General features: G+C 40.4%; 2 protein-coding genes across 5 annotated transcripts in view; both read left to right on the top strand.

Annotated features, from left to right (window-relative positions):
- kcng1 (potassium voltage-gated channel, subfamily G, member 1) overlaps positions 1-1,865 on the top strand; it is a 61,321-nt gene extending 59,456 nt beyond the window's left edge. The window contains exon 3 of the mRNA XM_034173388.1: positions 1,078-1,865. Within this exon, the coding sequence (XP_034029279.1) occupies positions 1,078-1,851 (774 nt within the window). The 3' untranslated portion in view covers positions 1,852-1,865. The remainder of the gene's footprint in view (positions 1-1,077) is intronic.
- Positions 1,866-5,057: 3,192 nt separating this feature from the next.
- The window catches only part of src (v-src avian sarcoma (Schmidt-Ruppin A-2) viral oncogene homolog), a 105,983-nt gene continuing 96,523 nt past the window's right edge, over positions 5,058-14,517 (top strand). For 2 of the 4 annotated variants that reach the window (XM_034173384.1, XM_034173383.1), the window contains exon 1: positions 5,058-5,430. The gene's annotated coding sequence lies outside the window, so the exon portion shown is untranslated. The remainder of the gene's footprint in view (positions 5,431-14,517) is intronic. The other 2 variants (XM_034173386.1, XM_034173385.1) reach the window with 1 other exon arrangement.

The following is a 14,517-nucleotide window of genomic DNA, read 5'->3' as shown; positions in this document are numbered from 1 at the left end:
TTTTTCAAGGGACGGTTGGCAACCCTAGACAAGACTAAGAGTCAAGCTTTCAAATTAATTAAAGCTCTGTCTGGGTTTTTGATTAAATATAAGCTGGAATGGAAGATTGCTGCTAATCCTCCGCCTCAGCCCGTGCTACGAGCATTCTGACAGTTAGTTTGACTCGGGGGTGTTGACTCATTTAAACTAACATATTCATCCTGCTGTAACCAGGTTTCTGTAAGGCAGAATAAATCAATATGTTGATCAATTATTATATTATTTACTAACAGGGACTTAGAAGAGAGAGACCTAATGTTTAATAGACCACATTTAACTGTTTTAGTCTGTGGTGCAGTTGAAGGTGCTATATTATTTTTTCTTTTTGAATTTTTATTCTTAAATAGATTTTTACAGGTTATTGGTGGTCTGGGAGTAGGCACTGTCTCTACGGGGATGGGGTATTGGGGGGGTGGCAGGGGAACAGAAGCTGCAGAGAGGTGTGTAAGACCCAACCCTGGATAGTCACGATTTGGAGGGTTTAATAAAATTGGCCAGATTTCTAGAAATGAGAGCTGCTCCATCCAAAGTGGGATGGATGCCGTCTCTCCTAACAAGACCAGGTTTTCCCCAGAAGCTTTGCCAATTATCTATGAAGCCCACCTCATTTTTTGGACACCTCTCAGACAGATCATTGGAAACAGGAGGCACCTGAGCTCAATTTTGAGCTTCATGGCAAAGACTGTGAATTCTTAGATTTTTTTTTAATAAATTTGCAAAAATCTAAAAAAAACAAAACAAAAACAAAACTTATTTCACATTGTCATTATGGGGTATTTATGGTACGAGGTGATTATGCATTTCAATCTTTGCACCCTTGCAGCTTCCCATTAAGGTGACATTTACACACACACACACACACACACACTGAAAGTGTAATGCGTGTGCATGTGTTCTGTCACAGGATGATTTCTTTTTGCTGTTCAGTACTTTAGAATGCCAGAACACTTGGGTTTTCACAGTGAAGTGGCTCCCTCTAGAGGTTGCAGCCATCACTCACACATGCTAATGTTTTCAGGCCTCTGCTGTGTTCCACAGGGCACGTGTTCCCAGATGTGCTACAACATCTTCATCGTGGAGACGGTGTGTGTGGCCTGGTTCTCTCTGGAGTTCACGCTGCGCTTCATTCAGGACCGCAGCAAGCTGACGTTCCTCAGGCAACCACTCAACCTGATCGACGTGGTGGCCATCCTGCCGTACTACATCACCCTGCTGGTGGACAGCACCTCCAAAGGGGAGAAGCGGCTCGGCTCCGGCAACAGCTACTTTGACAAAGTGGGTTTGGTGCTGCGCGTGCTCAGAGCCCTGCGGATCCTCTATGTGATGCGGCTGGCTCGCCATTCGTTGGGCCTGCAGACTCTGGGCCTGACGGCGCGTCGCTGCACGCGGGAGTTTGGCCTGTTGCTCCTCTTCCTGTGTGTGGCCATCGCCCTGTATTCACCCTTGCTGTACCTGATTGAGAATGAAATGGCCACCACGCAGGAGTTCACCAGCATCCCTGCCACCTACTGGTGGGCTGTCATCACCATGACGACGGTGGGCTATGGGGACATGGTACCCAGGAGCATCCCGGGTCAGGTGGTGGCTCTAAGCAGCATCCTGAGCGGGATCCTCCTCATGGCCTTCCCCGTCACCTCCATCTTCCACACCTTCTCCAGGTCCTACATAGAGCTGAAGCAGGAGCAGCAGAGGACGCTGCACAGGCGGACGCACTTCCTGCTGCGGAGCCGCATGGCCAGTCTGGGAAGCAACCTGTCCCTGGAAAGTGACATGCTCTTCCCCATGGGGTCATCTGAGGCCCGAGATGACTGAGACTGATTTGCAGGAGATACAAAAGGCTGAGGAGGAGGCTGCAGACAGAAGACTGGGAGAAAAGAGTTTCCCCAGACATACAGCCGTTATGTGTAGCAGTGGTCTTCTGCACAGAGAACCTCAGCTGTGGAGGAAATGCATCAAATAACCATATTCAGACATAATCACATAAATCATAATGTCGGTGTTAAGAACCCACAGCATGTTTGTCTTCACATATCTGTGTTTCCAGGAGTCACTTAAAGGAGGTCATATATATATATATATATATATATATATATATATATATATATATATATATATATATATATATATATATATATATACACACAATCAACTTATCTGCAAGCTAATAAGGCGCCTTAAAAAGAGATATTAAGGTTTGCAACCAAGAATGAAACTGAAGCAAATAATTGAATAACATTTAATTAATATTTCTGTGTCTCAGAGAAATAAACAACCTGCCTACAGACAGACACAGACGCAGACAGACACAGACAGCCTACAGGTCTGTTACACCGGGGGGGCGGAGCTCACATTACACAGTGTTTTTCCTCATCATTGTGATCCATTTGTCATTTTGCTAACATCTATCCATAAAAAAACAATGTGACAAAGATCAGATGTAGACAAAACAAAACATTTCAGGCCTAAATGATGCCTTTAACGGGATAGTTTCTACACATAGTGTGTGTTTTAGGATGATGATACGAAATTTGAACCATATGTAACTAAAAAGCATAAAAGAGGATTTTGCACAATATAACTTCTGTAAAGGCAGATGCTCTCTGTGTTTTTAAGTCTCAAAGGAGATTAAAGCATAATCAATGCGGGAAGAAATACTTTATATTGTTGAAACATTATCATGGTCTGAATGAAACCCTGAAGAATGTTGTTGGATTCTTTAATGTGGCCGGAGGTTTTTTTGTTTTGTTTTCTCTTTTTTTTGTGATATATGTGGATGTACTGTTTTTCTTTTACTCTTTGAGGTTCCATATGCAATTTTTTTTGAAAAGTCAAAAACGTTTTTCATGGTGTAAATGTGCCTGTAATTACATCTGTTATTATACACGTACACAGCTGTTTAGAATTAATGCCATGTTGAAAGTGTATTCAACAGGATTCTGTCACGTGTTTGTTTTTTCCTCGCACAGCTTTCCAGGGAGACTCACAATGACACACAACAACAACAACAACAACAAAAATAATAACAATAACAGTAGTAGTAGTAATAAATTACAATTAGAAAAAAGGGGGAAAATTTTGGAACGATTTGGGGAAAATATACAGAAAGCTGATATTCTGATATATAAAGTCATAATTTAAACTTTTAACATCATAATGACAAGATAAAGTTGAGAGTATTTTCTGGGATATAAATCTCACTTGTTAACAAAAAGGCCTCTTGAAGAGGACAAAACGATATATAAGCACCACTGGAATGGTAAATGGATTGCATTTATATAGCGCTTTTCCATCTGCATCAGACGCTCGAAGTACTTTACAATAATGCCTCACATTCACCCCAATATCAGGGTGCTGCCATACAAAGTGCTCATTACACACTGGGAGCAACTAGGGGATTAAAGACCTTGTCCAAGGACCCTTAGTGATTTTCCAGTCAGGCTGGGATTTGAACCAAGGGTCCTCTGGTCTCAAGCCCAAAGTTTAACCACTGCTAGACCACCTCTCCTGAGGTGCACCTTTTTTGTTTGTATTATCAGCTCTTTAATTTGGGTTTTTAGTTTATCCTTATAATGTATTTTTTATTAAGATGTATATATTCATCATAACAAAAAGGACCTTCCATGCTAGTAAAATAACAATAATAAGAAGAAGAAAAAGAAATAATAAGCAACTTATTACTTTTTGAGTCAATGGCTTGATAAAAAAAGTTAACTTAAGTATTAAAAGTTTAAATTTTGACATTTTTATCTTATAGAATGTAGTCATTTAGAATGATGTAGTACATCATAATTCTGATTTAGTAAGCCAAAATGTTAACTTCAGTTCAAGTCTGGAAGAATGCGCTGATGCTGCATGTGACAGACAACCAGTCCAACCCCACTTCTTGGCGTCCCTCTGCCTTTTCTGCCTGCTGTTCCTGCGTGTTGGATCATGATGAGGCGAACACGCCACATGCGGCTGACGTTCACTTTCAAGGCAAGAGTAATTCACACCCCAACTGACTCTGTCTTAATAATCATTCGTTTGACACAAAGTCATTCCAGTGGTGCCCAAGGGTCCTCTTAAGAGACCTGGTACCAAAGACATGTAGTTATCACCTTAGGGCATTAAGTGTCACAACCACACAGTAAGACAGGAAGCACCAGGACCAAAAAGACTTGGACATTTGTTCTCCTACAAAGGCAAATGCATTGCCAAACACCTCTGTCAAAGGACCTCATGACTCCTCAAGTCTCTCAACCTCAAAGACCGAGGACTCAGAGACGTGAACATCACTGTCGAGATAAGGGATTCTGTCCACGGGTTTGACACTTTGATTGCACACAGACACACTGCTGACGGTGAATTCCAGGAAGCCTCTGACTGGACACAGTTTGAAAGTATGACTTATCTCATAGCTATGAAGAGTCAAGCCACTTCTTGCACACCTGATCCAGTCAGCTCTCAGAAGTGATAAATATTACATAATGGAATGGGACTGTGCAAAGACAGGTGATTGGAGTACAGATGTACAGTACACAGTACATGTACAAAAATTGAACAAAACACCCCATAATTATGACTTTAAAATTTTGACAATTCAATCTCATAATTTCTATTCTCTACGGAAAGTCTTATCCTTCCTTTCTGCTCTACGTTTTTACTTATCAGCGAACCAAAGCTGGTTCGATGTCTTTCCGCATCTGAACAGCAGGTGGCAGTATTTTATCACAAAAAGACAAGAACCTTGAGTTCGTGTGATTTTTACATTTTTCCACAGATATTAAGTTATATATATATATATATATATATATATATATATATATATATATATATATATATATATATATATATATATATATGTGTGTGTGTGTGTGTGTGTGTGTGTGTGTGTGTGTGTGTGTGTGTGTGTGTGTGTGTGTGTGTCTACAGAGGCGCCTTCGGGTAAGGTGGGTCTATCCGGATCCACCATTCAGTCAGATCTGAGGTCAATTATGCATGAGTAATTCCACCAATCATAGTACGAGGATCCGCTGGAGGCTCCGCCCCTCTTTCCGTCTGGCATCACATCACAATGCTTTTAATCAGGATTTGGTTTTCTGCGCGTAATAGTTGCGCACCGGCTGACGGCGCGGCGATAAATACTGATTTATACATTTCAGGGCCACATTTCCTCCCTTCTCTTTATTTCTCTTGATTTATGCGACTGCAAACATGTTTTCTCGGTAGCTCCGGTAGCCGTGACTTTACCGTGAATGGGATCTGCGCTTGTTGTGGCACCGACTGTCTCCAAACGGAGATTGAAGGATCTGCGTCCCGGATCACTTTATTAATGGTTTGATGTGACTCCACCTGGTCTGATCTGCGCAAAACCTCCGACGCCAAAATCTGCGGTAGCTGCTGCGCCTCAGGGTAAGTAAACTTCAAACTGACTGAGTGATCTCCAAAGTGCATCACAGCAGGGAAACCTCTCCTGATGTTGCTCCTGTCGGTGACCTCAATCTGTGTCGGCAGCTGTGCGTCCGACGCACAGACCAAATCTCGTCTCTTTTTCTAAACTAGTTGGGATCGAGATTGCGCACCGGGTCCTGATGACGTGCACAGGCAAGATAAAGTTACTGTTCCATTATCAAGTGTTCCCAAAGTGCTCCCAGTGTGGAAAACCTTCACAAGACAAACTGAAAGTCAGTAGGTTCGACTGTGCGTGCGCGTGCTCATATTTTTGGTGACTGACACAATGTCAGTGGAGTTATTTTCCTTTTTCACTCAGCATTCCACACGTTTTGCTTCCGAACAAAGTGTGGAAGTTCATTTCTGCCAGGATTTTATTTTTTTTTAAGTGTTAAATAAATATTCTAGGAGTTGTGACTATTACCAGTCAGAATTGTGTGATACTATATAAAATATTTCACTTTATAAGAGAAAATTATACAAATGCCGTGACAGTTTAATTTGAGCAGTAAGATTCAAAGTCAAAAATTGTAATCTTTAAGTAAAAAAGACTAAGGACTAATTTTTTTGTTTGTTTTTTGTAGGTTTACTATTCAGAATTAGAAAAATCATCGTTTTGATTCTACAAACTTAAAATGTTATTTCTGTTTTAAACTTTATAAATCGCAATTAAGAGCAAGTTGACCTATTTAGTTATGTCTCAACATCTCATACATTTTAAAGTAGTTGATTTTTTTTTTCTTCTAAATATTTCTAAGTACACATGAGGAACAATTAAATCTATTTATTTCTGTCTCCATATCATAAATTAGAAGAATATCAGTTTTATGTTAAGTTTTATTCTAATATTTCATTCTTTGATTTATTTTTTTTTAACTTTCAAAGGCAAGATGATAACCAACAATGTATTTCCTGCAGTGATTCAACCTTACATCTCAATTCTGCATTAGGAAGTCGTATTTAAAAAAAGTAAAAATTACAACTGTTAAGTGCTCATTTTACCCGATAGCATCTCAAAAATAAAACTTCATAATTTTATTGTAGAATGTAAAAACATTGACTTTATATTTCAAAATATTGACATAGTCATAGATAGTAGACATTGAATCACAGAATGAAAATTTTAATGGATGATGACAACAGTTTAGAAGTGCGCTCCGAGTGCGCAATGAGGTGGGCTTCATAGATAATTGGCAAAGCTTCTGGGGAAAACCTGGTCTTGTTAGGAGAGACGGCATCCATCCCACTTTGGATGGAGCAGCTCTCATTTCTAGAAATCTGGCCAATTTTCTTAAATCCTCTAAACTGTGACTATCCAGGGTTGGGACCAGGAAGCAGAGTTGTAGTCTTACACACCTCTCTGCAGCTTCTCTCCCCCTGCCATCCCCTCATTACCCCATCCCCGTAGAGATGGTGCCTGCTCCCAGACTACCAATAACCAGCTCCATAATCTCCATAATCTATTTAAGCATAAAAATTCAAAAAGAAAAAATAATATAGCACCTTCAACTGCACCACAGACTAAAACAGTTAAATGTGGTCTATTAAACATTAGGTCTCTCTCTTCTAAGTCCCTGTTGGTAAATGATATAATAATTGATCAACATATTGATTTATTCTGCCTTACAGAAACCTGGTTACAGCAGGATGAATATGTTAGTTTAAATGAGTCAACACCCCCGAGTCACACTAACTGTCAGAACGCTCGTAGCACGGGCCGAGGCGGAGGATTAGCAGCAATCTTCCATTCCAGCTTATTAATTAATCAAAAACCCAGACAGAGCTTTAATTCATTTGAAAGCTTGACTCTTAGTCTTGTCCATCCAAATTGGAAGTCCCAAAAAACAGTTTTATTTGTTATTATCTATCGTCCACCTGGTCGTTACTGTGAGTTTCTCTGTGAATTTTCAGACCTTTTGTCTGACTTAGTGCTTAGCTCAGATAAGATAATTATAGTGGGCGATTTTAACATCCACACAGATGCTGAGAATGACAGCCTCAACACTGCATTTAATCTATTATTAGACTCTATTGGCTTTGCTCAAAAAGTAAATGAGTCCACCCACCACTTTAATCATATCTTAGATCTTGTTCTGACTTATGGTATGGAAATAGAAGACTTAACAGTATTCCCTGAAAACTCCCTTCTGTCTGATCATTTCTTAATAACATTTACATTTACTCTGATGGACTACCCAGCAGTGGGGAATAAGTTTCATTACACTAGAAGTCTTTCAGAAAGCGCTGTAACTAGGTTTAAGGATATGATTCCTTTGGTTTCTTTTCAGCACTGTAGCCAGGCTGACAAAGAGTCAGAGCTCTATTGAGCTGAGTATTCCATTAACTTTAACTAGTAATGACTTCATGACTTTCTTTGCTAACAAAATTTTAACTATTAGAGAAAAAATTACTCATAACCATCCCAAAGACGTATCGTTATCTTTGGCTGCTTTCAGTGATGCCGGTATTTGGTTAGACTCTTTCTCTCCGATTGTTCTGTCTGAGTTATTTTCATTAGTTACTTCATCCAAACCATCAACATGTTTATTAGACCCCATTCCTACCAGGCTGCTCAAGGAAGCCCTACCATTATTTAATGCTTCGATCTTAAATATGATCAATCTATCTTTGTTAGTTGGCTATGTACCACAGGCTTTTAAGGTGGCAGTAATTAAACCATTACTTAAAAAGCCATCACTTGACCCAGCTATCTTAGCTAATTATAGGCCAATCTCCAACCTTCCTTTTCTCTCAAAAATTCTTGAAAGGGTAGTTGTAAAACAGCTAACTGATCATCTGCAGAGGAATGGTCTATTTGAAGAGTTTCAGTCAGGGTTTAGAATTCATCATAGTACAGAAACAGCATTAGTGAAGGTTACAAATGATCTTCTTATGGCCTCGGACAGTGGACTCATCTCTGTGCTTGTTCTGTTAGACCTCAGTGCTGCTTTTGATACTGTTGACCATAAAATTTTATTTCAGAGATTAGAGCATGCCATAGGTATTAAAGGCACTGCGCTGCGGTGGTTTGAATCATATTTGTCTAATAGGTTACAATTTGTTCATGTAAATGGGGAATCTTCTTCACAGACTAAAGTTAATTATGGAGTTCCACAAGGTTCTGTGCTAGGACCAATTTTATTCACTTTATACATGCTTCCCTTAGGCAGTATTATTAGATGGTATTGCTTAAATTTTCATTGTTACGCAGATGATACCCAGCTTTATCTATCCATGAAGCCAGAGGACACACACCAATTAGCTAAACTGCAGGATTGTCTTACAGACATAAAGACATGGATGACCTCTAATTTCCTGCCTTTAAACTCAGATAAAACTGAAGTTATTGTACTTGGCCCCACAAATCTTAGAAACATGGTGTCTAACCAGATCCTTACTGTGGATGGCATTACCCTGACCTCTAGTAATACTGTGAGAAATCTTGGAGTCATTTTTGATCAGGATATGTCATTCAAAGCGCATATTAAACAAATATGTAGGACTGCTTTTTTGCATTTACGCAATATCTCTAAAATCAGAAAGGTCTTGTCTCAGAGTGATGCTGAAAAACTAATTCATGCATTTATTTCCTCTAGGCTGGACTATTGTAATTCATTATTATCAGGTTGTCCTAAAAGTTCCCTAAAAAGCCTTCAGTTAATTCAAAATGCTGCAGCTAGAGTACTGACGGGGACTAGAAGGAGAGAGCATATCTCACCCATATTGGCCTCTCTTCATTGGCTTCCTGTTAATTCTAGAATAGAATTTAAAATTCTTCTTCTTACTTATAAGGTTTTGAATAATCAGGTCCCATCTTATCTTAGGGACCTCGTAGTACCATATCACCCCAATAGAGCGCTTCGCTCTCAGACTGCAGGCTTACTTGTAGTTCCTAGGGTTTGTAAGAGTAGAATGGGAGGCAGAGCCTTCAGCTTTCAGGCTCCTCTCCTGTGGAACCAGCTCCCAATTCAGATCAGGGAGACAGACACCCTCTCTACTTTTAAGATTAGGCTTAAAACTTTCCTTTTTGCTAAAGCTTATAGTTAGGGCTGGATCAGGTGACCCTGAACCATCCCTTAGTTATGCTGCTATAGACGTAGACTGCTGGGGGGTTCCCATGATGCACTGTTTCTTTCTCTTTTTGCTCTGTATGCACCACTCTGCATTTAATCATTAGTGATTGATCTCTGCTCCCCTCCACAGCATGTCTTTTTCCTGGTTCTCTCCCTCAGCCCCAACCAGTCCCAGCAGAAGACTGCCCCTCCCTGAGCCTGGTTCTGCTGGAGGTTTCTTCCTGTTAAAAGGGAGTTTTTCCTTCCCACTGTCACCAAGTGCTTGCTCACAGGGGGTCGTTTTGACCGTTGGGGTTTTACATAATTATTGTATGGCCTTGCCTTACAATATAAAGCGCCTTGGGGCAACTGTTTGTTGTGATTTGGCGCTATATAAAAAAATTGATTGATTGATATCTGTGAATCATTGATTCTCAATATTCTGCAAAGAAAATACTTTTAAACCCTATGTACATGCAAAAAATACACTGTGCTAAAAATAAAAAACTGAATTTTAAAAACAAAGATCTTGCAAAAATAATGTACTGATAATGTAGTAGCTATCAGCTTTCTTCTGTGTAAATATTTAGAGGCATAATGATGTCATGGGCAGAGACTGAAACAACACTCCCTCTCTGTTTGTTGTCTGAGCTTTTCTCTCACTATCTTGCATAGCTCAGGGAGATGTGCACGCATGAGGACAGTACTAATTGCACTGCTGTTGCATTCAAGACACCAGTGACGGACAAGAGTGACTTTACAGAAATTTCCTCAAAAAACACATTTAGAAGCTTAAAAGGCCTGTGACAAAGAATGTGGTTGGCCTAGAATCATTATATTTGGCATTTCCTACATGGAGAGCCATTAAAAGGCTTCCAATGGCTTCTGCTCAGTGCAGAGGAGGGAGGATGGAGGGTTGGGAAGGGGTGGCCGAGGAGGGATGCCTTGTTTTCAATCCTAGTGTTAAAAAAAAAAAAAAAAAAAAAATCACTTAAAGCACCTAATCCAGCTACACTTTAAACTTAGTCCTGTGTTATTTTGGGGGGACTGATCCCATGGTTCTACAAGCACAGTGATGACTGATTATCATCTCCTATGTGTTTGTGGCATTGTGTGTTGGAGCTGTAAGACTGCAAAATAAGGTTTTTATTGGTATGAAAAATTCAGTAACTTTAAAAATGTACTAGATAACAGCCAAAATTCAGTTTTGTTTCATCGCCCCCCCTCCCTCCCCCCCAATATACTAATGATGTCAAAACAGTAAAACCTAAACTTCTTCAGACATGTTGAGGTGCTGAAGACTTTTGCACAGCACTGTACATGAGATCCACCACCATACATTTATTTATGATGTATAATTTTTTGTTTTTTAGGATGAGGTTATACTTTCTGGCAGTATCAGGCTTCCATACTTAAAGATGTGGCTGTCTCATGCCTGAAGTCTGGCCCACTCACCATGACTCACAGGGCCAAACACTGACTCAAATAATGGAAAAAAAGTGCAGTAGGTAAACGCAGACCTCAGAGTAATTCCACAGTCTGTAATTTATTGATGATGTCAGCATGCATGCACTCTGTGAGTTGTAGTTTGTGTCCTGTCATTCCAGACATTCATGTCTTGTGGATGTACCTCAGTTTCACACAGTCAGATGGCTCAGCCGGGATCTCTGTGTACAGCATCAGTCAGCTGTCAGTCGTGGAGAAACTGGAGCCAAACTGAGCGTCTTGAACAGATTTGCTCTCAGCCCCTTAAATATCAGCCTGGCGGCGTGTGTCATAACATATTTGCTATCACAATAATTCAGACTCGACACTTTGTGCGCCACTGCTTGCAGCTGTCTGACGCGTGTAAAGCCTGAATATTGTGTGCAAAACGTCACTCAGTAATCCGCTCTGAAATGTTTGACCTTTGAGACAAACCAATAATGTTTTAATGGCTATGTTTTGATTATCAGTAGTGCACCGGATTAATCCTGCAAAGAGATGTTGCCCCTGTTTGATCCCTCTCCCCTCCCTCCCTGCTCCCCTTCCCAGTGGATTAGGAAGTTCAAACATGTACCAAATACTGCACTGCATGGATTTGATAGCTTCAAATTCAGTAGTGGGCCAATGAGATGCAAGCAGATGCCTCAGATGAGGCGCTTTCTGCATTTAAACACCTCAGAGCGTGGTGCAGGGTATTCTACCCTTCATTCTCTCATCCTCACACACATGCACTCTGATGAAAAGCCTGCACAGATTTTTTATTTTATTTTTTTTTTAATTATGCTCTCCTCCTTCAAAAAGCCAATGCAAATGTTGCCTGTTTCATGAAGCTTTTAAGGTGCATCCTGCACGGTGAAGCAGCCCAGCAGTGGGAAAAAAACTGTTTTGTGTTTTGCCACATTTCAGGCTTCATGGAGGAGACTTAATGCTGCTCGGAATCTCGGGAATGTCCTTAATGGGATTCTAATGCCGTTGCCGTAGATGTTTGTCGGCCACAACGGTGGTGAGACTGGTGGAAAGAGGCTGACATTCCAGCTATCTGGCAACGTGCTGTGGACTGGGTCCTTTGTTGGCCCTTATACTGGAGTGGTCTGTGTGTCACAGTGATGCAGTGAACATGGCATCAATGAAGTGTTTGTTTCCACAGCACTCCCGACACTGGAGAATCTGAAGTTTTAAAACAAGTTACTGTACTTTGAAAATTGCCTTTGCACCTATTCAATGAGAAGGAAGGATAAATATTTAAGGCTTTGGTCATGGAGTTACAATCTGAGCAAATTTTTAATGGTAAGCTAAAATATGGCCACATTTTTTGGCTTTTGTCATTCCACTACCAAAAAATTGCCTAAATGTGTAAAATGCCATGAGGAAGAAAGACGAACAAATAAATGAATCGATCCCATCCAAGGTTGGCAACACAATAAGTCAAAAACAACAATCATTATGTTACCAGTCAAACATAAATATTTTGCTGATCAGTATCAACTTCAGATCATCTCTCTAGTCCTATTGGTTGTGAAAATATAGCAGGGGAGGGAAAAATTTATGCACAACTCATTAAAACATCCTGCTTCGCCAGCACTCCGGCTGATAAATGCTATCAGTTTATTCATCTCCATATTAAAAGAGCATGTTATTAAGATAAACTCAGTAAAATATGGTTCATTTTGATGCACCAGATCAATCCAAAAATCAACTTTGTTTTGCTTAATAATATCAAACAGAGCTGCCTGCCACCATCTGAACACTGCCTCCTGCTGGATGATTGGTGGATACTAAATGAATATTAAAAACTGGAAGCATGTGTAGTTGTTTCCATGTAGTTTGTCTGCCATCTGCTGAACATCTCTGGGCTTGTTGCAAGGAATAATCTTGTCATCACGCGCATTCATGGAAATTAGAAGCAGGTGTGATTGAAGATGCATGTGGTTTAATGCATTTCCCCAAACAAGTCAAACTTAGTGTGTTTGTGTCTGTTGTGCATTCAGAAAGTTTTCACAGCGCTTCACTTTTTTGTAACATTTTATGTTACAGCCTTAATCCAAAATGGATTAAATTAATTTTTTCCACAAAATTCTACACATAATACCCCATAATGACAATGTGGAAAAAGTTTTTCTTTTTTTTAAGTTTTTGCAAATTTATTAAAAATATAAAAATAGGAAATCACATGTACATAAGCATTCACAGCCTTTGCTGTGAAGCTCAAAATTGAGCTCAGGTGCCTCCTGTTTCCACTGATCATCCTTGAGATGTTTCTACATATTAATTGGAGCCCACCTGGGGTAAATTCAGTTGATTTGGCATGATTGTCTGCAGTTGACAGTGCATGTCAGAGCACAAACCAAGCATGAAGTCAAAGGAATTGTCTGTAGACCTCTGAGACAGGGTTGTCTGAAAGTACAAATCAGGGGAAGGATACAGAAACATTTCTGCTGCTTTGAAGGTCCCAATGAGCACAGTGGCCTCTATCATCGGTAAATGAAAGTTCAGATCCTCCAAGATTTCTAGAGCTGGCCACCCGTCTAAATGGAGCGATCAGGGGAGAAGGACCTTAGTCAGGGATATGACCAAGAACCCAATGGTCATGCTGTCAGAGCTCCAGCATTCCTCTGTGGAGAGAGGAAAACCTTCCAGAAGGATAACCATCTCTACAGCAATCCAACAATCAGGCCTGTATGGTAGAGTGGCCAGATGGAAGCCATTCCTTAGTAAAAGGCACATGGTAGCCAATCTGGAGTTTGCCAAAAGACACCTGAAGGACTCTCAGACCAGGAGAAACAAAGTTCTCTGCTTTCATGAGACAAAGATTGAGCTCCTTGGTGTGAATGCCAGGCGTCATGTTTGGAGGAAACCAGGTACCATCCCTACAGTGAAACATGGTGGTGGCAGCATCATGCTGTGGGGATGTGATGGAGCTTGAGAGGTGCTGCAAAGAGGAATGGACAAAACTGCCCAAAGATTGGAACACCAAGATTGTGGCCTCATTCATATTCAAGAAGACTTGAGGCTGTAATTGCTATAATTCTCGGCATGTGGCATACATTTTAGGAAAGGCAGAAACCAACAGAGTGAAATGAATGCTGCTATGTTGAATAACGAAGCTTCTGAGCTTTCATTGGAAAGTGATGGCTTGGATTTACATAGGATGTACAGAGAGGACTCTGTCGGATTGTGGATCCTAACATGTGCTGACTCTGCTGTCTGTGTCAAAGGACACTATTTTGCTGCTGCTGTAAACATGCACGTGGAATGTCTCCATGACATTGTTTCTACAGGCTACCTGAACATACAGATGCATTTCTTACACTGGAAAAAGTCAGAATATGTTATTTTCAGGAGATAATGGACTTTCTATCTAACGTGCCAGAATTGTGAGAGAACATTGTAAGGAGCTGCCAGTCAGGACCTCTTTGAAGTGGATGTGGACATTATTCTTCATCCGTGCTTGATGACTTCTTTGATGATGTGGTCTTTACATATTTTATCTTGGAAATTGTTCACAAGTGGG

This window comes from Thalassophryne amazonica, chromosome 6 (genome assembly GCF_902500255.1).
Source record: "Thalassophryne amazonica chromosome 6, fThaAma1.1, whole genome shotgun sequence".
Taxonomy (NCBI): Eukaryota; Metazoa; Chordata; class Actinopteri; order Batrachoidiformes; family Batrachoididae; genus Thalassophryne; species Thalassophryne amazonica.
The sequence above is the reverse complement of the archived record's forward strand: the minus strand, read 5'-3'. Positions and strand labels throughout refer to the sequence as shown.